At 41.5% G+C, this 23741-nt stretch overlaps 1 protein-coding gene across 1 annotated transcript in view; it reads left to right on the plus strand.

Annotated features, from left to right (window-relative positions):
* FAM174A (family with sequence similarity 174 member A) overlaps positions 1–19789 on the plus strand; it is a 68880-nt gene extending 49091 nt beyond the window's left edge. The window contains exons 2-3 of the mRNA XM_085632553.1: positions 3536–3670; positions 19131–19789. Coding sequence (XP_085488679.1) covers positions 3536–3670; positions 19131–19134 — 139 coding nt within the window. The 3' untranslated portion in view covers positions 19135–19789. The remainder of the gene's footprint in view (positions 1–3535; positions 3671–19130) is intronic.
* Positions 19790–23741: the final 3952 nt, after the last annotated feature.

A 23741-nucleotide genomic window follows, 5' to 3' on the forward strand; every position in this document is an offset into this window, starting at 1 on the left:
CATATCCTACTCAATACCGCCGACTGCGGCAATCAGAAAATGACAGTAACGTGTTCTGGAATTAGTAGAATGACATATCAGACGTCACAAGTAGGGTTTCATGTTTTTAACAAGGCCGAGCAAAAGGCACACCACTGCCTTTCTCCGAGGTCAAGAAGAAATGCCTCGGAGAAAGGCAGCGGCATTTTCGGATTCGGGGGCGTGTTTGTCTTTTCTCTCCTCCAGCCATTGGCTGGAGGAGAGAATGAGACTCTCTTTAAAAAACACGCCCCCCGATCCGAAAAGGACAGGGCCTGATCTGAGTGACGGGACCTCTTCTCCAATGGCTGGCCAGCATTCAATAGGCCAGCCAATGGAGAACAGGGGAGAAGAGGGGCGGTTTCAAGCCCCTCTTCTCCAAGTCATTAAATCTCGCGAGCGAGACTGCGCAAGCGCAGCCTTCGCTAGCCGAGACCTAAAAAGGACTTCCGTTTAATCATTGTCCCCGCTCCGTTCCTTTGTTGTTCCTCTGTAGACTTCTTCCACAGCATAGACGTTTCCATTTGCAGTCCCCTGTCATTTCAGACCAGCATTGTTACGGTCCGTAGCACAGGTGTGTCCCTGTATTGATTATTGTTTTTTTTTTGGGCCTCCTATGAACTATCTTATACATAGAATAATTTGTTTATTCTTTATTTCAGGCTTCGCGCCATTAGTGAGACACTGTAGAGGAATATTCTCCCATAGTATTTACATGGAGTTTTGAATCTTCCCGAGAAAAGCGGTATAGTTCTTTACTTGTTTTGGTTTTCTATCTGAGTTAGTGGACACTGCACTTTCTCTATTAGACACTGGTGGCTAAAATTTCCAGAACATACACTGGTGTGTGTTCTTTGCCTGTAATTAATTGTCTATTCATACGATACACCGTTCAGTGTTCATTCTTTTAAATAGGTGTTATGTCACTTTCCTTTTTCACATATTACTGTGGTTGGTGTTGCTTGTTATGCACCAATGGTGGCCAGATGAGTGAGGTTGACTTTTCATGTATACTATTTTTGTATTTATATTGGAATTATGCACTAGAGAAGATATTGATATATACATGTTATTTTGAAGGTGTTGTGTTCCTTTAGTCCTTGTCCTTGTCCTCATGAGTCCCAAAATTAATTGGCTGAAACGCGTTGACCCTACAGCACGAGAAAGTCCCACAGACCACCATTGATATATAGGAAAATTGATTATACACTTCTTGATTAATGTGGAGGGTTGATCTATCCTCTCTAGTGTGTACTGGACTACCTCCTTTTTCTGGATTGCTTTCTGAATGAATTTTTTGTGTAGCAATCGTATTAAGTAAGAATGGGTAGGAAGGATTTGTAAATGTATATGTGTGCATATACATGTGTGTGTGTGTGTGTGTTTTCTGTGTTTTGACTTTACAGTTGGTATTTGAGTCACAAAAAAAAAGAAAAAAGGTTCAGAGATTTAATACTCATTGATGGGGACTAATTTGTTTTTCCCTATAGAAATGTTTTTTCATTTGTTCCTCCACAATATTTTGTTTCTATGTTACTACCTCCTTTGAGCAGGCGGTAAATAATTTTACTTTTGCGACTGGAATTAAGTCGCAAACCAATAATACACCTCTAAAGCAATCAGTATTTGGAGGGGACGCCTTTAACATGCCCCTTCCAAACCCAGTTAGCGATTCGGTAACATTACCCAATCACGAATTGGCTTTGGTGAATTTAAAAATGTCATTTTGTGGTCAAAGGTTCTGATTTTGAATAGCAAAATAATTTATGGTCCTGTCCAAAAATCGCAATCTCACTAAACTGTAATTCCAGACTATGACAATCATTTGCACCCTGCAGTTCTGTGGGCTCAGAGGACTGATGTATGTTTTCCCTGCAGAGATACATACATCAGGACCTGCTCACAGGTTCAAGATTTGCTCAGTTGTTCATTGTCATGAAGTCAATAACACAGAAACCACTGAGTTTGGTAACAATAAGTACCCATCATCTGGCAACAGCATCTAGAGACCCCTTTGGAACGAATGTGGGTTCGGCAAATGTATCTGTTTTGCTATGTTATTTTACATTGTATCATATATTTTAAGTGTTAACCTGCAGTAACCCATGGCTGGGTAGTAACTGTAATATCGTATTTATATAGCAATTATTGTGACAGGCTTACAGTGCTGCTAATAACCAGTTATTATGATAGTTGGCCACAAAGGCTTCACGGTGTACTGAAACATGCCTGCACTACCATGATTAGTTGATATTGGAATATATATTTGTGCCCTGCCCTGACTCACATTTGCTAGGTTCACTGAAGGCTGATGAGCTGGCTCTGTCCATGTGTCAATTCACATGCCCTGTCAGAGGCCCCAGTAACCTCACACAAAGATACTCACTCACTGGGCGATATGGGTAAACCGGCTGGTAAACAATCTGAGCTGCAGAGACTGGAATCTAAGCACCATAGCAACTTCTCACCAGTTCAAACAGTGGCCAGAGGCCCCATTTCCATCCTTGATGAGGGCCATGACACCCAGGCTATGTCACTATACCCCCCCTCTGATCCTCTAATTCTTTTCTCGTCTTTAACACTCCTACATGTCTTGCCTGTAATGCACCTCCACCCATTGTGAGAACCAGTCTTCAAAATCATCTCCTTCTGCTCAATACTCTGCATCAATTTCTGCTACTGATAATTCCTCGTGCCTTAATTACCCACCCTTTCTAATGATGATGATAGTGCATAAATATGGTCTTCACCTCACTTATGGATCTGATGAAGTTACATTGGTAGGGACTTGTCACGCACTCAAATTTATGAGTGCACTCCTCAAATATACTCAGGAACGTGCAACACTTGCGTTTCAGTGGGAGTGAGCAAAACAGTGCAGGTGCAATGCATAGAACTCAAGTGTGCCCACTCGCTGGATCTACATTTGTCACCTATACGGTCTCCTTACACCTCCAATCACATTAATGAGTCGTATGATTGGATTTATATTGCATGCCTTTTCTTCTAAATTAATGATAAATCCACTGTCTGCGAAACATAATACTATGTTCTTCTTTAATCACTTTCAATAATAATCCCTCATCTCGTGCAATTTGTGGATGTCTGTTGTCTGTATTAACTGGTATTTTTAAGACCCTTGACTGGTTGTGTCACTGTTGCTAAAGGTAGTTAAATAAAGCTATTTCAATATTCATAACTCTGTCTCTTTTATTTTCAACTGCATTGCAAACCGCTTAAAATATTTCACATGGTAAAGAGACCACTTTGACTCTACACACTGGCTGGGTTTGAGGTCCTGGAACTGTTTTTTGTGTGCGGTTACTGTTTTCAATCCCAATGTGTGTGAAGTAGCTTCAACAATTTGTGTGGGACTATTGACTTTTAACAACCATCCTGTATGATCACAAACCTCTTTAATGTCCTTTTTATATGTGAATACAAATATTTTGGAATTATGGCATTCTAGAATAAATATAATATCTTCAATATCCTGTCTTCTAAAACATTTTTTTAGGACTAGAAAGCGAGCCAAAAAGACAAAGCGATATGGTGTTTTGAATACCAACATTGATAACATGGAACTAACACCTTTAGAGCAAGATGACGACGATGATGATACCACATTGTTTGATGCCAATCACCCACGAAGGTATGTTGATTACTAATTGACACTAGGCTACTTTTTTGGGATTGGTTTTCTTCTGTCCTCAAAAGTGGACACCCCAAATATAGATTTTTTTAACATTGTGTTAGTGGTATCCATGTACCACTAATAGATATTCTTCTGAGGAAATAAAAAGTGGAACATGCAGTCCTCACTGCAGTCTCAAAGGAAACCATTTACTGTCCCCCTCGCCAAAGTTACAGAATTGGTGTACTACTGGAATAAGACTAGTGTGCCTACCCCTTGACTGTAGCCATCTCTGTCCCCTTCTTTGCGTCTCACTATTCCTGTTTTTTTTGTTTCCCCCCCATATACCTTTTGAGTGGAAGTCTTTCTTACATCCTTGCTACCTCAACCTTTTTTCTTTCACTGTCCCAGGTATTTAGTATATGATACGCACCCCTTATTGGGATTTTACATGTGTTGCCAGAAACTCTCGTCAGTGACTTAATTATTTCTAACCTGCTTCACTTTTAGGCCATGCCCAGCCGAGATTAAAGGAAAGTGTAAATTCCTGCAAGAGACCATGGTGTTGGCCCACAGTCCCCAAAGCCCTACTTTGTTGTAAATTATTTACGTGCTAGATACAGCGCAGTGGTTCACTAGATTCTCCATCTGTACAACCCTCCCCTCCCCACCCCCTTTATATTTTTGGGTTTACTATTTTTGCACTATAGGGATTCACTTGGGTGGTAAACAATACTTCCTTCAATATTAAATCACTAGTTTACTCTCTATCTGGCAGAAAATAATTCTCTGAACACAGTAAAACCAGAAAAACCAGAAAAAAGTACCATGATTGCCATAGTTAAGTCGATCACAGAAGTGTGCAATTCCTATAGCCCAATGTTCAGGACATAATGTTTGCGGTCAAGGGCAAAACGTTTTCATGTTTGTGTGCATTATGTCGTGGAGCACAAACCCTTTTGCTACCAGTTTACAGTACCGCCTTTATGGGCGAGGAAGGGCATTGTCTGTAGTTATGATAATAATTTGTTAATGCTGTTCAAACATGTATTTATGGTTCATTAATGCAAAGCTCTCATTATCAGGGTGAGGGTTCTAAGGAAATGTAATGTCTAACTGAACAATAGTTCCAGAATCAAAATGTGTACAAATGTTTGCAAAGTTTAACAATATAAGGCTGCATATAATGCTCCATATATGCTCTCTGATTAGATGCAAATATTTGCAGAAGCTTGAAAGTAAGATTGATGATTCTTCGCTTTCAAAATAAACTGTTAACAAAAAATGCAACTAGGAAAAGTGTTTTGCAAAACTGTGAACTTTTTGGTTCCAGTTCTTTGAAGAATCTTATATTAAAATGTGTTGAAGCATGCTAGTATTTCCCAAAAATATTCATAATGGAAAATCAGTGTAACCAGTTTCCTCAAGATTATGGGAAAAATGGAAATAAGCAAGCATTGACAAAGCCAAATAAGGCTGACATTGGTGGTCAACCTTTTGGTTTGGTCAACGTGTGTCTTTGTTTGATATGGTTTTTGTAAAACGTTATCGTTGAAAGAGCTGCGGGGCCCTCACCATTCTAACAAACATTAACATAAAGCAGAATTATTTTTGGTCTCGGAAAGCACACGTTGCCACAGTAGCTCTTGGCTCTGAGAAAAATTACTTTGTGTGTCGATATGCTCATTGTGAATGAGCAGAATGCCGTCACTCACACTGAAGCCAGTTGCTAGATAGGTAGAGGAGAGCATTTTAATAAAAGCAAAATGTCTTGGCTAATACCCAAACTAATTAGGGGCCCAATTCTTTAAAAAATTCACAAAAGGGCACCCATGCATATATCCTTTCACTAGTACAGATTTATAACTTTCATGAACTCTCAAGAATTTACAGAAGTAGACCAGGAAATCGTACTCCTAGAACATGTGTGGCCCTTATTTAAGCACAAGGAAATATGCATGTGTGGATTTGCTTCTGTTGAGCATTTACAAGTTCACTTTCCCTCCGACCCCTATTTTTCCAGCCTTAGAATTATTACTTCTGCCCTTGTCTTAAATACATTTCCAACCTTTTCAGAATGGGAAAACATTAAAAAAAACAGCTGGGGAATACAAGTTAGTAGGTTTCCAAACCTGGAACGGTATTTTACTGCTCGCTACCTTTTTCCATAGTATGTAGATCAGCAAAAAATTGACAAAATAAGGGAACTGTTTGTTGTCAAACCCTGCTACTGTATGAGCCCTGGTATAATCAGAGAGACTATCAGAGCTCTTATGTAATGAGATTCCTGCCATAATTTGTCACGGCACTACATGGCTGCAAAGGGACAAGTGGATTTCTTTACATGACCAGTAGATTTTTTAAAGCAGCCTGTATCATGGACTAGCATTAAATTCCCCATCCCTGTAATCTGACTTTAATTAGTTCCTTGTGAAGATTGAATAAGTTCCGGGCATTCACTGGAAAAGCAGGTACCATGTTTTAGCATATCGCTTTATCTTTTATTAGAACCCAGTATAGTTTGATCTGGGTCCCAGCACCACCACATTTATTTTCCAAACATGGGTTTCTGGCTAAGGTACAGTTGTTGCCTTGGAGCCAAGATATCTAGGATCTAATAGCCATTCATAAAAAGAGTAATTACTAGCGTCAATAATTTTATTAAAACGGAATATTATTAATTATTTCCAGCTTAGAAGGAGGCTGCTTAAAAGCGAATGCCCTTTCGGGGTTTTAGAATTCATCCAACGTTTTGTAGTAGTGAGCACGACCTTCATTTGCCAAATACTATCACAAGCCTAAGCAAACATTAGGACAGGTGAACATAACAAAAAATGCATTTGTGTGTTCCTTTAAACACTTAGAGAATCATCCGTCTACCGTTGTAATAAGCAACGTAGTAATTCCAAAAGGAAGCTTTTGAAGGATAGGAAAGCTGGTGTGCGTTTCTCTCCTCTCGAGTTAAGCTGTTTTGGAATAGGAGTGTTAAGAGTCAAGCAAACCTGTCAGAAGTTTTTTTCTCTGCAGCTGGTATAGCAAAGTCTTTAACCCACAAAATCAGTATGCATATAAAGTTTGGTATTTTCTCATGATCAGAATTTATATAATAATGCTGTTCTTCTGTAAAAATAGTACCTATTGCCTTAATAAAACCAAGTAGATGAGCGGTCTGTAGTAGCTCTGTCACGTTTTACTTGTGCTACACATGATTTGTAATAAGTGGCTGCAAATGCTAACTGCATGTCCTGTTTCTTTAGCTACGAAACTATACTGGATAACTTGTCAAGATTTTTATCTGAGAGCATCTTAGTTTTCGCCCAGTAAAGCAACTTGGTTGAGTTTTTCAGGTGATGGAGCAACACAGAACTTCAACATTCAATCTGTTCATTCACAGTTGCTATATAACTAAATCCTGCCCTTAGAAAACCTCAAAATAGTTTTCTTTTCGTAATATAATGAATCATGATTCGGTCTCCGAAACTCTTAAATTACATTACACTATAATGTAAAGCTTCTGTAGACCAGAAAAGAGATGAATCTGCTGCGGATATCAATGTCACTGTAGCAATCCATGACTGTTATACTGCTTTATCAGTATTGAGAAAAGTGCTTTCATAAACACATGAAGTGCATTGGGGTGTTCTCATAAGGGCTAAATAGTTCAAAGAGATTGCATACAGAAATGAAGAACACTAATGCCTTCATCTTTACACATCCTATAGGCACAGAAAGAAGGTTAGAGCATAAAAATCCAGCACCAGACGTTACAACGTGTCGTGGCCTCAATATCCTAATAACAAATCGGTGCACTGGGTCTGGGATGTGACCTACATGCATCCCATAGAGGCGGTATACATGCCACTACAGACAAACACAAATGACCCTACACTCAAAAAACACAAGTGAAATATTAGTGAAGGCAATTATACACCATGATATGAAAAGATAACAGTGTAAAAGGATTGCTTCCCAAAGGAAAAGAGAAAACTGTCATTTTTGATTGTAGAAAAACGTTGTTTTTATTCTTTTAATCCATAAACTTAATTCTTTAAAATACAGATGCACACTGGACAAGACTTCCAACGCGTTTCGTCCCTCTTGGGACTTCTTCAGGGGGTTTATCATTTTTCTTAAGTATCACATAACTATAAGTAAAAGGAGCCAGGCATCCACAAGACGCACTGTACTAGGCTCTCCTGACGTAGCAATATGGGATCGGTATCTCCCTCCACGTGTGTGCGCTTGTCTGGTTCAATGAAATTCGAAAGTTTTTCTACAATCAAAAATATGACCGTTTTCTCTTTTCATTTGGGAAGCAGTCCTTTTATACTCTTATGTTTTCATATCATGGTGTATAATTGCCTTCACTAACAGTTAGTTCCCTTGTGATTTTCGAGTGCAGGGTTCATTTGTTTGTGTCTTTACACATCCTATATATAACACATACAACCTATATTTAATACACTCCTGCTTTTTGAATTCCTACATTTCATCGGTGACTTTGTGAGCAGTGTTCTTTTTATTGTTGGGAAGATACAATAATTTTAAAAGTGAACACTGAATGCATCTTTACAACATTCCATGAAGCTAGCCTATTTCATGTTAAAAAAAATACGACTTAATTTTAGCATGCAAATATCTTTGTATTATTTTAGTGTATTTATTGTGCACAGTAATTAACTGCATTGACATTGTAAACTGTCTGACCAGCAACCAAAATAAAAAAAAATCTAAATACTCCGTTAATACTGTAATGAATTTCAAGAAAAAAATGCCTTACTCTGTTTCACATGTCCACCATACCAAAATAACATGTTTACTCCTCTCATTGTTTGTACTCTATGTAAAAGCTTTTGCTTGCTAGCTGTTTCCAATTCTCAACTTGTGTTTAACAGCCACCTACTGGCTGGACCACAAACCTCTTCTGCAGGCATTATTCCTGCTCACGACAGTGCTGCCTGCTACCATCGGTAGGAGCTCTCTTAAACTGTGAGAAAACTAAGTGTGGTGCCAAGTACCCTTTCGTCACTGAGCCTTGGAATTACCCATCCCAAGAACTATCCTGCTCTTCTTTCAAGATCACCACTACAACCCCTTCTTAAGTTTTGAGTTACACTGTGACAACTGTTGCAAGACCATTTTCCTCGTACCTGATAAAAATTTCCAGCAGCAACCAGTTGTAAAGTTGCAATAATGTGATGCAAACTCCATGGAAAAGAGAGCACTTAAGTTACACCCACTGTGACTGACCTTGGAGAGCTCTGCTGGTGCAATGTGAGATTTGATACATTTATTTTTCCACTTCCTTGTTGCACTAAAATGTCGAACCAGTATCCCTCCCCATGTGCTAGTCCGGGTTAGTCTGTTTCCTTCATTTACTTATGATGGTTGCTATGGGAAGTAGTGGTTATCTTCTGCTGTGGGCACCCTTTGATGCTATCCCAGGCTTTCTTTCATCCTTCAAGCCTTACTCCTGATCAGGGCAAAAGGCTAGTGAGAAGAAGGCAACCTCGGAAGTGTACAACATCCATCAAAAGAAGAAAAAGCGAATGTGAACCAAGTCTTCAAATGTTTAGTGCCTTACTCCGTCTCCCTCATAGTACAAGAGACACTGTCATATAGTTCCTAATAATACAAAGGATCTGTGCCTTTGGACAGCATAAACTAAGGAATTGGTGTCCAGACTGATTCCAGACACCCCTGAAGGATATCTTCGCCTTTAGACCAGCTAGATCACAGTGCCATTATAAGCCCCCTAACCTTACCAAGGAGCGAATAGTTTCTGGCAAATATTTAACGTGACAACCCTTGATCATTCAGGGATCGTGGAAACAGTGTACTACTTTTCACTCAGTCATTCTTGCTTACTTGGTCTCAGAGAGATAGACAGAATAAACAATGGGGATGTTTTCAATAAGCATATATTGAACCAGCGTCATTCTATAGTCAAACTGGTTTGCTGCGACAATCATTAGAAAGAAACCGATGTATAAGATTACATTAACAGAGTAGATAAAAGGGAGAATTCTTCCATGGTGCTAAAACAGTAAATATATGCTGCCATACTGATACATGGCAGTAATCAAGCGTACTCCTACTATGCAAACCCTACCTAAGTGTTCCTAGCAGTTATATGGGTGTAAAGCCAAGGATCCCTAGGAAAGAGCCAGCCCCATTACCCGATGGGAGAAAATGAAGGACCCCGTCTTGGTATCGAGTTGGACACCCCGCAAGGAATGTCAGACCACTGCGTGCTGGAGCTTTCTGCAGGCCGGGACCTCCGCATTTTGTGTCAGCGTGAAGCTCTCCTCCACCTATCTAGTGTTGGTATGGGTCTTTTATACCATAAAGATAGCCTCGGGGTTCCTTACATAATCGATGTGTTGAGTATGATCATGCAAATAAGCCTAGAACAATACCTACAATTATGCAAAGTTGTTCTTTCACCCTAGATTGAAGATGACCATGACATTTTACATAGAAGATGTTCCTGCTGTTACCTATGTCATGTGCAGGGACTCTTCCGAGAATCCCCATGCATAATAAATTTCCAAGAAACTGATCAACATTTTTTCAGCATGTATCTAGGTAAAAGGTCAGTGCTAGAACAGTTATGCTTTGCATGGTAGGACAAATGTTGGTAAAAGGTTGTGTATCTAACACCCACTCCTCATCAGAAGGTCGATAAGGTCAAAAAATGCTCAAATATGCCTGATAAAAGCATAAACATGTATACAAAATCATTGACTAAAAACATAAAAAAAATTGGTTTATTAAATAATGCTTGATGAAATATAAAAAAAAACGAAGTCTACTAAAAACTGAACATGCCGAAAGCCATGATGCTCAGTGAGAGCAAAAGAAAAAAGAAAACTGTTTTGCATTCCAATTTGGCTCGCTTTAGAAAAAGGGCTGAATTGTTCTCATCACACGGAGAGCCAAATGTTTGTGTCCTGTGTGGTAGACGTGACATCACTTTTGCTTGCATTCGCAGACGACGGTCCCTGTAACACCTCTTGTTTCAGGTCAGTGGCGCAAAGGTGTTCATCTTCAGTTCCCATAGCAGCCGATGAGGAAACACTTGGTACCTGTGTGTCTGTTGTAGAGCCGGTGTTCATTTCCACAGGAGCTGAAGCATCCCCTGGAGGCTCTAACAATTCTGTCATCAACATGGGAATACACTGAGGACTGTATCATGTGGGTCTTTAAGGGGTCCAGTAGTACATCCATGTCCGGTGGCGCAACCAATGGAAGAGTCAGACATATGTCCAACATGCATTTGTATCTGCAGAGCACAGGCAAGATGCAGTCAACCCAGACCGTTCTGAACGATAGGAACCAATGCTTTCTCAGCTCCCGAAACCGAGGTGTTCCCAGATGGAGTACAATGCGTTCACGGCAACGTTGCACCAGGAGTGCCCTTTCCATCTTTTTGGGAACTGGGCCGGCCATTGCGTAGCAGGAAAACTAAAACCAGGATACCCACTATACGTAGCAGGACCAAAGGAAGCCCTCCAAAAATGGTTCCTAGTACAGGGTGTATAAAAAGCTGGAATAACTCTGTAAATGGTCTGAAAGGTACTCCGTAGTCCAGAACCTATGCTCTTTAGTAGGTGTACGATTCCCCTTGTATCAGACCTGTTAAAAATACGATGTACCATTTCTCCAAAATGAAGTGGAAAGTTTGTTTGGACAAGCTCCTGTATCTCAGCTGAAGACCTTGCAACCTGGAGATCAAAAGTCTCTCCGGCTAAGGTTAAGGCCACATTCTTCTGAAAAAGCATGGCCTTCAGTCTGCTCAGAGAATCAAACCGTATAAAGTAAATATCTAATGCATGCTATAGCGGTGCCTCCCTAACTATGTTTGTCGGTGGAAACAATACTTGCATACAACAAGTAACCCTGGAACTTACTGTGACCAGATATGCAATGTTCTCTACCATCCCACACCAGCCTTGATCATTCAATATCCAATAGCTTCAATTCGAAAGCAGCTTGAACACCGGATGAATCGCGTCAGCTGGAGATCCTTTCAAGTGACATAGGTTTGCAACCGAAGCAGTACAAAATATTATTGCAGACTAGAGACCCACTTAAAAAGAAGTTTTAGTCTGAACCGCTGAGAAAAACTTCAGTGTCCCCATTCTTGCATCTAAATCTGTATGGTAAATCCAATGATTCATGTATGCATTCCTCTCCCAACGCTTCGTACCTGCCTACCTGGTGGTACTGTAGACAGTATTGAAACCGGAATGTCTTGACTGGCAGTGTATTAAAGCCATGGTTTAACCGTTCTGTGGAAGGTGAATCAGTCATGGTAAAAGTTTATTGGTCCAATTTTTCAATGTGCAGCATTGTATATTTTACATCTCTCTGTGCCATTGTTGTCTGTCTTTCTGTTGGATTGTATCCAGAAAATAAGAGTCGTACTGTTGATATAACTCCAAGGCACGTGACCAGAACGCAATGAGTGTAACGTCCAGCTCAATAATAAAATGGATCGCAGGTGCGACTGCCCATGTTGTAAAATAGACCAATCCTGTTCCATTATTTCTATTGCAGAAGACCCAATGCTACCCAGTGAATAAATGCTAGATGAAAGTGTGGTCATGCCATTTTTGACCACTGTCAAAGCCTTTTCTGTGTTACCCCTGTCAATCTCACGGAATCTATCAGGAGCCTCCTGTTGGGAGATCTTCCATACTTCTTTGTAAATTGCATATAAGAAGCGCTTCTGATGCGGTTTCTGGGGACCTAACAAAAAAATCACTAAGATCCATGTCATCTGAGAGTAAGGCGAAGTGTTTCACCTGGGACATGCATATTTGAATGTCAATTCTCTATTTGTCTCTTTTCCTAGTTAAATGAGTTGTTATAAAGTGTATATCCTAATTATGTTTTGATATGTTAATGTTTATGTAATTGAGAAGTCAGAAAATGTATGTTTTAACTTTGTGTTAAATGTATACATGATATGAGTCTGTACACCTTTAAAGTCTATTTGCACTAAAATATATACAATAACTAATATTTGTTTTAATATGTTTGTTTACTTGGTACGAGATGAGTGATACACAGTAATCAACAAAGATAAAAACCAAATTAAAGACCGACAGTAAGGAGAGAGAATACATAGACAGCAAACCAGGACAGATATTGCATGTCTGGATGTATATAGGCTATAAGGTTCACAAGAATAACTTACATTTATGGTATTGTTGTATAATTCGTTTTATTGTCCCGCCGCCTATTTCCTCAACAGGATCCCCCCCATATTGGAAAGAGAACATTCTAAATGTGTAATTCACATAATTTTGACTTAATATCCGACTTTACCATTAAAGAGGGTTTGTAATTTCAATTCTTTAGACACCAAACTTAAACTAACTGCTCCCAATTGAAAGTTATCACTTAATATTGGGTTTCTACATTACATTTATTATTTTTTTTAATTTATTTGCGGTTTTTGTAGAGCGCAACACTCATCCCAGGGGATATCACGGCGCTTATACCAAGCAGAAACTACTGATGACTAATACTGAAAAGTTTAGAAATTGGGGAAGAGGTGGGTTTTCAGCTTTTTTCGGAACAGGAGATAATTTGTGGTATGTCTTAAGTCGATAGGAAGATCATTCCACGTCTTTGCTGCCAAGTAAGAAAAGGAGCGGCCACCTGTTCTAACTTTATAAATACGTTTAGTCCTAACCAATGCCGATTGAAGCGATCGTAGGTTCCTAGTAGGGACATAAAATTCGATCTTCCCTTGAAGAATAGTGGGACCAGTCTTATGCAGAGCCCTATGAGCATGGCTGAGCAATTTAAAGGCAGCCATCTGGCGCATCGGAAGCCAATGAAGTTTCTACAAACATTCCGATGCCGAGTCTAGCTTGCCTTTGTTGCAGATAAGTTTGGTCGCCGAATTCTGCAATACCTGTAGGCGAGAGAACAGATGTTCATTCATCCCTACAAACTGGCAATGCGCTTAGTCTAAACGACTAACCAAAAGGGCCTGTGTGACCGAACGTCTACAGTCCAGAGGTATCCAGGGAAATAACCTAGCAAGAAGTTTTAGGATGGCGAAACCCTTGCCACAGAGGGATCGCACATGCTCCTTCATGGACAAGGCGTCATCCATGATGATCCCCAGGTTCCTGGCATGTTGTTTTGGAGTGGGGGCCAAACCCAATGAGGGTGGCCACCACGAGGCATCCCACACCCGTTTGGCACCACCAAACAGAAGAATCTCAGATTTTCCTGCATTCAACTTTAGGCAGTGTGAATGCATCCACTGGGCCATTTCTGAGAGGCAGTCATGTAATTTGGTTTTAGTGATATCAGGCTTCTCATCCAAGGCCACCATCAGCTGCGTGTCATCCGCATAGGAGCAGATGCCAATGCCCCACTTCCTTCCAATGTCGGCGAGAGATGACATATAGACATTGAAAAGGGTGGGGCTCAATGAGGCACCCTGGGGGACCCCGCAGCCGATGGAGTTAGGCCTGGAATGGAACTGACCCATATGTACTGCCTGAGTGCGGTTGCTCAAAAAAGAGTGCAGCCAGCTCAATGCAGTGGATTGAACTCCTTTGCTCCGAAGTATGTTCAACAGGCAATTGTGGGATACCGTGTCAAACGCCACTGACAGGTCAAGCAGTATCAGTGCCACTGCCCCACCTTGATCGGTGGAGGATCTGACACTGTCCGACACTGCCAGCAACATTGCCTCGGTGCTGTTAGCTTTGAAGCCCGTCTGGGAGGGATCCAGGAGGAAGTTGGTTTCCAGGTACCTTGTCAGTTGTACATTGACCCGTTTCTCCAAAACTTTGGAGAGATAGGGAAGCTGGGAGATGGGTCTATAGTTCTCTGGGTTGAGAATGTCATATCCAGCTTTCTTCAAGAGGGGGATCACCGAAGCGTGCTTCCAAGCATCAGGGAAAATGGCAGTTCTTAGTGATTTATTAAAGAGTTGTGTGATCAAGGGACAGAGCGTGGACGCAATCTTTGAGAACACGAAATGGGGGCAGGGGTCCAAGGGGGAAGCAGATTTGACTGTGTTCATGGCTGCTAGGACCTCGTCCACTGAGAGTGGTTCAAAGCCAGTTAAAAGGGGTGTAGTTCCCGAGTCTGGCGGGGCTGTTGATGCTTCTGTTATGATCACAGTATTGGGGGGTTATCTGTGTTACTATAAGCATGTTGGGGGGTGAAAGTAGAGTAGATTATCTTAATTTTCTCAGCAAAGAAGGTGCTAATACGGTCACAGGCCTCAACCGAAGGAGTGAGTGTTTGAGAGATGCTAGATGGTTTGCTAAGCTCCTTCACTATTATCTCATGTAGTAATGAAATGCAAATTGAAGAATGTTTCACTACCAGGACATTTTAAACTGAAAAGTAATTGTCCATCCTTTCAATTACACTGCACCCTGACCTCTGGGCTGTATAGGGCCGACCCTACTACACCAGGGGTGACTTGCATTTATTAAAAAGGAATGCGTAGGCCTAGGAACGTTTTTTTTGCCAGGTTGAAATGACAACGGTACATTTGGGCTGCAATGGCAGACTTGGACGTGTTTAAAGTGTTCACTTAAGTGGGTAGCACATTCAGTGCTGCAGGCCCACTAGTAGCATTTCATTTACAGGCGAGTAGTACTTTACTTGGGACTTGCAAGTAAATTAAATGTTCGAGTTGGGTGTAAGCCAATTCTACCATGTTTAAAGGAGAGAGTACAAGCACTTTAGCACTGGTTAGGAGTGGTTAAGTGGACCGAGTCTTAAAAGCCAACAAAAACAGGTTCAGAAAACAGGATGAAGGCAAATATTTTGAGTATGACCCTGCAGAAAGGTCCAAGTCCAACAGCTGCTCTATATTTTCATTATGACTTCCTGGAACATTGTCAAGACCTTGTCCCTAGCTACTGCCTTTCGTCAGCTACAGTTGATCCACTGCAGTTCCCATCTACCCTCCCTGCTTATAGGATGGGAGGTATAGCTCTAACCTTTTGGGCCATTGGCAACCTTGGAATTCCTGTGAATGTTCCACAATCTTCCTTGATTACCTGTAAGAGGATTCAATTAATTGTGGCAGCCCTAGATTCAAGTCTTGCATGTGCCTTCCCTCCTGTCAAGAGGCTGGTGACCAGACTGTGGAAGACTTCCTGAATAACCAGGATTTTTAAAGCCAATGGTTTGGAGTCTGTGGTACTTCACCTGTTGTGCACAAGTGTGATTCCTATTGTCCAGGTCTGCTTGCATCCCTTGCAGCTCCACCAAGCAGAGCACCTGTATCATTTGCTGATTAGCTTGTTCAAGCCTTTTCAAGTCCCTACATTCTTCATACATGCCCCAGCTGCAGCTCCAAGCTGTGCACAAGCACAGCGCCACCACCTCTTGTCAGTTCAAAAGCAACCGGTTAATCAATTCCTTCAACTCAGCCGCTGGCAGTAAAGCTTAAGGAGTGCACTTTTGTTCACATAATGTTTTGGTTGTCTGCTATAAGGCACAATTCACCAATCACGGGCAGACCTCCTTAGAAAGAATCACCACTGCACATGAACAACTTCTATGTTCTTTAGGCCCTCATCCAGCCAAAGTAAAACTGCAATTTGCTCATTGTGTGACAGAAATTGCTAACTGGATGGCATCGAACTGCCTGCACCTCAACAGTGGAAAATCTGAAATCGTACTTTTCAGCAGGGCCCAAGAGCTCTGGTCAGCAGACTGGTGGCCTTCAGACCTGTGGCCCGTCCCTTTGCCCAAACAAGTGGTGAAGAACCTTGAACTAAAAAATCGACAAGGATCAAATTAACTCCATATGCGCTAGGAGTTTTTCGACCATGAGACTCCTAAAGAAAGTCTTCCCCTGGCTGCATATCACCTCTAGGAAAAGCCTGGTTCAGGCTCTCTAAGTCAGCCGACTGTATTATGGGAAAGCTGTACTGGTAGCCGCTAATGCCTCTCTCTCGACTAAACTGCAAGTGGTCCAGGAAACTGCCACCCGCCTCATCTGCAATCTCCCTCTGCGGTCTCCCTCAGGCTGTTTTGGGAAACGTAGACTGACAAATTGCTCAGCTGTCCCTTCTGCACTCCAAGCTTGGATAATACCAGCCTCCTAAGCAGCTACGGTCTTCTTTCAAGGCTTTTCTTCAATCCTTGCATATCTGCACTGTCCGATATGGTGGCAGGTCTTTTTCCTACCTAGCTCCTTTCCATTGTAATAAAATTCCTCCCCACATTCACTCCTGTTCTGACTTCCAGGACTTTAAAAAGAGGCTGAAAACTTGCATGTTCTGATTCTGCCCGCCTTTGCCTGTATCGCAAGCACCGACATACTCCTTTTGGGAGTGAGTGTTGCGCTATCATATTCTGTTTTGTGTGCTAGTATTTTGCAAAGTGGAGGTCCTGGAAGCTGGCAGGATGATAAAATTCTCTGCTAATAGATCAAAGTGGGCGAACAATAGTCTTTAGGAAGCTACTGGTTGAACTGAGAGATGGTAAGGAGAGGTGTATTACTTTCTTTTACTTCCATGAGCAATATTTTTGTCCTCTGGAAGGCTGACGTGGTCTAGGTAAACAGGTGCAAGTGCTAGACTGTCATTAAAGTCTGGATGACCATGCACCTTATACATCCAATGTTCTTCTGCAGTACTCTTAAAATCGGCCGAAAGATGTGATTGTTTCTTTACATTTCCACAGTCCTGGAATGCTTGCCACTAGGATGCAGAATCTTTGTACTTACTGTAATTCACGGATGGGTTTCAACAGGGTTCAGAGATAATGTGCAATCTTTTGTTACCCCGTGTTGAAGTAGATCTGTTGCTTAATGGATGGTATGATTTTTTTTTTTCCAGACATCTTCCTGAATTGATTGTGTAGGTGCTCCTTCCAAAATTTACTTAGTGGCCTTTAGGGTCTAGTGAAACAGGCCATGCGAATCATTCTATGCCAATGAGATTGCACCATGAATTGCTACAGGCCTGATGCTTTTGTACCCCCAATCAGGCACCCCACAGTCTCTTGGGACTTCAAACTGGGTCTGCCTTGAGTGATGCATATACCCACCATTTTAACCTGTTGCTTCCTGTCATATGTAACTCTAATCCTGCAGGAATATTTTTTTGGTGGTCATAACTGACCCCGAACTATTGCATCCGGACAAGGTGGTTCTGAGTACTCACCCTATTGTTATTTCTGATGAGCTGAGATATTTCCATTTGGACTAAGTACTTTTTCTCCCTGCTTTCTTTCTTCACCCACATACCTCCTAAAGTCACTTGTATATCTTCCACTGCTATATTGTGCATGGGGCATATTCTCATTAGGTGTCCAAACTAAGTCTGGGCATTGAACTCTGCTCTCTGAGTTTTCCACACTGTGCGTTAAGCAGAGCTTGCAGAGTTATGAAGAACTCCGCTCCACATAGCGGAGTTTTTTTCCTCGCTTGTGTTCATCAACATCAAGTTGGCGAACACAAGCAAGGAAAATCCACCTCCAGACGAGATTTTTCGTCATTCGCGCTCGTCAATGTCAAATAGGCAAGCGAGGGAAATCAACCACCATTCGAGATTTCTCAACGTGGGTGGTCGGATTTCTCAGTGCGAGTGGCCGCGTATGCTCGCGACCGCTCTCGTTGAGAAAGCTGCCACTCGGGTAGAAAATCTTTTTAAGCGGCAGAAAGAAAGCATCGCCCACTTGCGCTGTGCATGGTGCCGTTCGATAACTTCACTAACGCCCACCATTGATAATTATCATAACTGGCATTTTTTTTTTAATCCACTCCCCCGCTTGCGGAATTCCACATAGCACGGCGGAGATTTTTTTGCACTTCGGAGTACTGCATATTGGTACTCTGCAAACTGCGGCCAGGCTTAGTCTAAACATGCACCAGAGTTTTGGCAGCCTAAATGGCATTCTCTGTGAATGTATCAGTTCGAGAGATGTTTCGACTACGGTTACCTGGATTATTTGACCTGCATTCTGCTGGAAACACCATCTTGAGCCTTTTTCTTGGAGTGATTCACAGTCAGACTCTGGCTGCGCTGGCAAATGTTGTATTTACCTGCCTTTCTGTTGCAGTTGGTGTGTACTTACCCACAGGCTGAAAACGGGAACGAGCCAGGACGTAAGAGTAAGTTGCCCTTTTGTAGCTTAAGGCCTTTAGTCTTTTGACACTTTGTAAACGCTAGTACCCTCCCACTCAGCCGTTGGCTGGAAAATTACCGCTGTTTACAGCCATATCCCATCCTGCAACTGGGTGGATAACCGCTACAAGCTGATGTGAAGTTAAGGAAATCTATTTAGCTTGCATTTTTATACTTTGTTCATGCTTTAGAACAAAATCACGGTATGTCAGGGTGGGCAGTGTTGGATGTGTATGGTAAATGTTTAATAGGTAGTTATTAATATGTTTCCTTAAATAGGATGTGACTAATTTAAAATCCTGTAATGTATGCTATTTAAAAATCCATTTCTGTTTTTTTTTCAGTTAAATTAGTGCCTTTTGATGGAAAAACTGTGCGACCGGACATCATGAAGTGAAGACTGTGCTTGCAGACTGTGAAGTTAACTGAAGTTAATATATCAGTTGGACAGGGACATCCATATTTAATTGCCATGGAAATTATTTTTCTCAACCTGTAACATAGCAATATCCAGTGATATAATGTTAAGCCAATAAAGTGCTTTGACTTAAATTAAAAACTATAGTGGTTAAGCACACGGAGCCTACAGACATATCCAGTGCTGTTCACTGCAGGAAACCTCACGCTTTATTTGTAACTTTTAGAAGAGAGATGCCCGGAAGTGATACCCCACAAACGACTTATTAAACATTTTTATTTGTTTACTATACTGGATATTTGATGTTTTTTGCAGTATACTATTAACACGACTTCTACACACTGATTGCTGTAGTATTTCTGTTACAAACATATTTTTGTTTCAATAGTGTGTGGAACACTGAGAAAATCTTACTCTCATAATATTGCAATGCCACTCCGATGTTGTTGATTTGCCAATTGTGTTAATTTGTGTCAAGTTATTTTAAACTAATAGATGTATGTGGGTTTATGTACATAAAAATTGCTTCTTATTTCATTTTCTCAATGTGGACTATAACAAAAATAAAATGTTTACAGAATGGTTGATTGTATTATATGTTGTGTTAGTGTTCATATGGATTATTGTAAGAAAGTTTACCCCAAGTTTGAAAATTGCAGAATCCAGAGAGTTGCATTTCAGGGGTCTTTTGCCTCGTAGCCAATTAAGATTTGTATGAACACGTTTTTGGATAAATGTAATATTGAACCGATTTGGGAGTTCAGGATCTGCACCGGACATCCTACAGTGAACCATGATTGTTTTCTAGGACTCATTCATGGAACATTACAGGCAAAGTAATAAAGCTTTTAGTAAAGCTCCATATGAATTTGACGAGCAGGCAAACATAGGCCATATTATGCAATTATCACTAGCGCTTTGTAATTTCGTACCCTGTGAACGTGTTTGGCCTACATGATACGCTTTTGTAAGACTGTAATCCAAACGGAAAAAGCATATTAGTTATATTTTATTAGAATACTTTTAAGTTTATATTCAAATAAGCATTTTTGTCGGTAAGCGTAGATTTATGGGTGAAAATGACTCTTGGAATTCACAAAATAATTCTTGACAGTCCTAAATACATCTAATACTGTAGAATTCTCCGGAACGAGTGTGGAGAAATGTACAGTAGTAAATCCTTTTTGGATGTTGTGGAAAGTCGTTGTTACAAGGCGTGTTTCTCCTTGTAAGTTTGTGAACACCCACAAACGTACGTTTGTGAGCATACTCTAGAAATGTTTGTAAAGTTTCACCAGCCAAAGGCTGGAGTGACGGATTTTCCAGAAATGGTAAGTGAAATGAGACACTGCCCCTCACTTTCACATTGGGGTGGATTTTCCCTTTGCAGAAATCTATGCGATTTACATTTCTGCAGAGAGCAGCGTTCAAAGCGTTCTTATGAGATTGTTTGTGAATAGAAAAAAATGTAAAATGTAGGTTCAGGTGGAGATGCAAATCCGTGCCCAGTTTGTTTTCTGGAATGGGGTCTGATGAATCTAAATGCTTGTTTGACTACTAAGTCGGTCTTAAAAATCTGTTACATAACTGATATTTTCGTTAAGCAATTTCCAGGCCAAAAGCAAACCTAAAATATTTGATTGCTAAGATTACTCCTCATTTTATCTTACTAAGTGGATCTAATTACTTACCAAACACCTATACAGTAGCTAGCTGTGAGCATATTTATTTATTTATTTATGTTACACATTTATAAAGCGCACTCTTACCCAGAGGTGTCCTGGCGCTGATTGACAGAGAGTGTATGGGGAGGGAATTAGTGTGTAAAGAGCCACGTCTTTAAAGCCCTCCTAAAGGACAGGAGGTCCGACAATTGTCTGAGGTGCAACGGCAGAGCATTCCATGCCTTAGCTGCACCTAGGGAGAAGCTCCTCCCTCCCCAACGAGCTTTCCTGACTCTGGGGATGACTACCAGACCCTGCTCAGCTGACCTCAGGAGTCTTATAGGGTCTGTGCCATTGGAAAAGTTGGGAAATGCAGTGAAGCCCCAGGCCATGCAGGGCCTTGAAAGCTATGCAAAGTGATTTAAAAATAATTCTTTTACGAACTGGTAGCCAGTGTAGCTTCACCAGATCCCGTGACACTGAGGCAAATTTAGGTGTGCCTGTAATCAGTCGGGCTGCAGCATTCTGCAGAATTTGGAGTTTGTTGAGGAGCCCCTGTTGGGCATTCAACAGTAGGCTGTTACAATAGTCTAGTCGGGACATCACCAATCCTGTAACCACGGTCTTCTTGTGTTCTTCAGCAAGAAACTCCAAAACTTTCCGAATAGTTTTTAGAACGAAGTGGGTTGCTGAGGAGAGAGCATTGATTTGAGGCCTGAAGGACAGCGAGTCGTCAATCAGAACACCCACATTTTTGACCTTCAAGAAGCATACATACGAACTAATGAAATACACAAGTGATTTGTAACAGATCCTTTCGTCTCACCCCCCCCCCCCAAAAAAAAAGGTCATCAACGGACTTTCTGAAAAACCATTCCACAAAACCAAACTCTGGTTTCTGTTAACGTGCATAATATCCTACCCCAGACTACTGTGAGCCTCTGTAATGCTGTGCTGCTGTCCGATTGTTTGCTTAATAAGTGACAGTTAACAATAGCAAATGTAATTTACTAACAATAGGGCTATTCAGTATAAAATAATAACAGAATACATCATGTGAGATCTATTCTTTAGTGTACTAACACATCAAACTGTCTAAAAAATATCCTAAATCATCTTCTTAAAGCACAATGCAGCCTAATTTACAAAATCTGATGTGGTCGACAAAGTGTGGTAATGCCATGCCTAATAACAGCCGTGATTGCTAATACGCTGAGAGCATTGCTTAGTGAACAGTGGCTGAGATTCGTCCAGGCATCCAATCCATCACTGGTTTGTTTTTCTCAGCTCAATGGGCATGCCCAGAAGTGGATCTCATCCTCACTGTGCCACAGGCTTGATATCTTGGAAGAAAATGCAATTCTTGGCTCCTGTGAAGGCACTACAAGTCTTGTCCCTAGTCAATGTTGGGGGGGGAGACAATCGCCAGTAAGTAATTCTAGTTTGGGCATAGTTTCCATAGGAAAAGCGTTTTTGATTAGCGTATAGCTTTGGTGCCGTTTGACAAATCTTCACTAAACTTTCTCCAAAAAGTGCATCAAATGTTTCAGGGTGATACGTCAAGTGAGGACTGAGGAGAAAAAAAAATGGGGTAAAAAAAATAATGAATTTCCCATAGGGATTTTGAACAGAACTACAGCCCGAACTGCTAGTCGAAATGACACAAAATTTGGCAGATGGGTAGCTCTCGGTCAAGAAAGAGCCCTTTTTGTAATTTGGTGTAAATCCGTTCAGTAGTTGCAGTTATTAAAGAAAAAACAATTTGTATATCTTGGGACGTGGAGCCTATATGGATCCAATAGACCTCATTCCATGCTGATATCTGATTGGCTGCTACCACTTCAGGAATTGTTGGCACTCTAGCCCTGGTGCTGGGGTCCCCCAGGAACCCTGCCAGGACAAAAACATTTTACGTTTTTTTTTACTGCAAAATCACAGACGGAACTGAAAATCTGTGGCAAAAATTTAAAAATAAAAACAAACGCAGTCTCCTGCACTTGTTTAAAGATTGACCCCTGAGTAGGCCAGGTCCCCGAGGCATTGCGTATACAATAAAGTTCGGAGGGGGAAGCACTCAGCCACCTTCCTCAGGCTTTTTTGAGCTTTGGGACCACCATCTCCCCCCAGGCTTTATGTAAATAAGGGAGGGGGTCGCACGGACTCCCCTCCTTGTGCTCCTAGGAGCCCCAGGGACCACTACATGCCTGGGGTATTAATGAAAACTTGGAGGGGAGTGGGCATGTGAACCCACCCCTCCTGTGACTCAGAGGAGCCCTGGGGTATCACCACCTCCCTGGGGCTTTCAAACTAAATTGGAGAGGGGGCATACAGACCCCCCTCTCCATCTCCTTTTAGTGCCCTTGGGACCACCAACTCACCGGGGCCGGCCCGTTAAAACTGAAAGAAGGGGGGCCAACCCGCCACACCCCAGGGCCAGCTTCCTATCTCCCGAGGTGCCAACCCTTGGGAGATAGCGGCTTACTTTCGCTTGGCTGGAGCTGCCAAGCTCCCGCCAAGCGAAAGCAAACGGCGAAGTCATCTCCAGCAAACGAGAGCAAGAAAACTGCTCCTGCTAGCGGACTTCATCTGTTTTCTTGCCTGCTGTCAAGTCCTGTTTAGAACAGAGTCCATGGTTTTCCATTTAAATTGCTTTGAGTATGCAAATGTACAAATCACCTGTAAGCTCTGCCCTTTTTGGCCCCGCCCTGTACTCGTTAGTAGTATGCAAAGGTCTTCCTGCCTTTTGCCAGGATGATGGACAGCTTCACAAAAGACCCCCCAGTGTGTTTCCTGCCAATTTTGGTGACCTTGATGCAGGAGGACCTCTCCACAAAACAAAGAAGCACTTAATATACTTAAGAGGAAAGACCCTT

This window comes from Triturus cristatus, chromosome 2_1 (genome assembly GCF_964204655.1).
Source record: "Triturus cristatus chromosome 2_1, aTriCri1.1, whole genome shotgun sequence".
NCBI classification, from domain to species: Eukaryota; Metazoa; Chordata; class Amphibia; order Caudata; family Salamandridae; genus Triturus; species Triturus cristatus.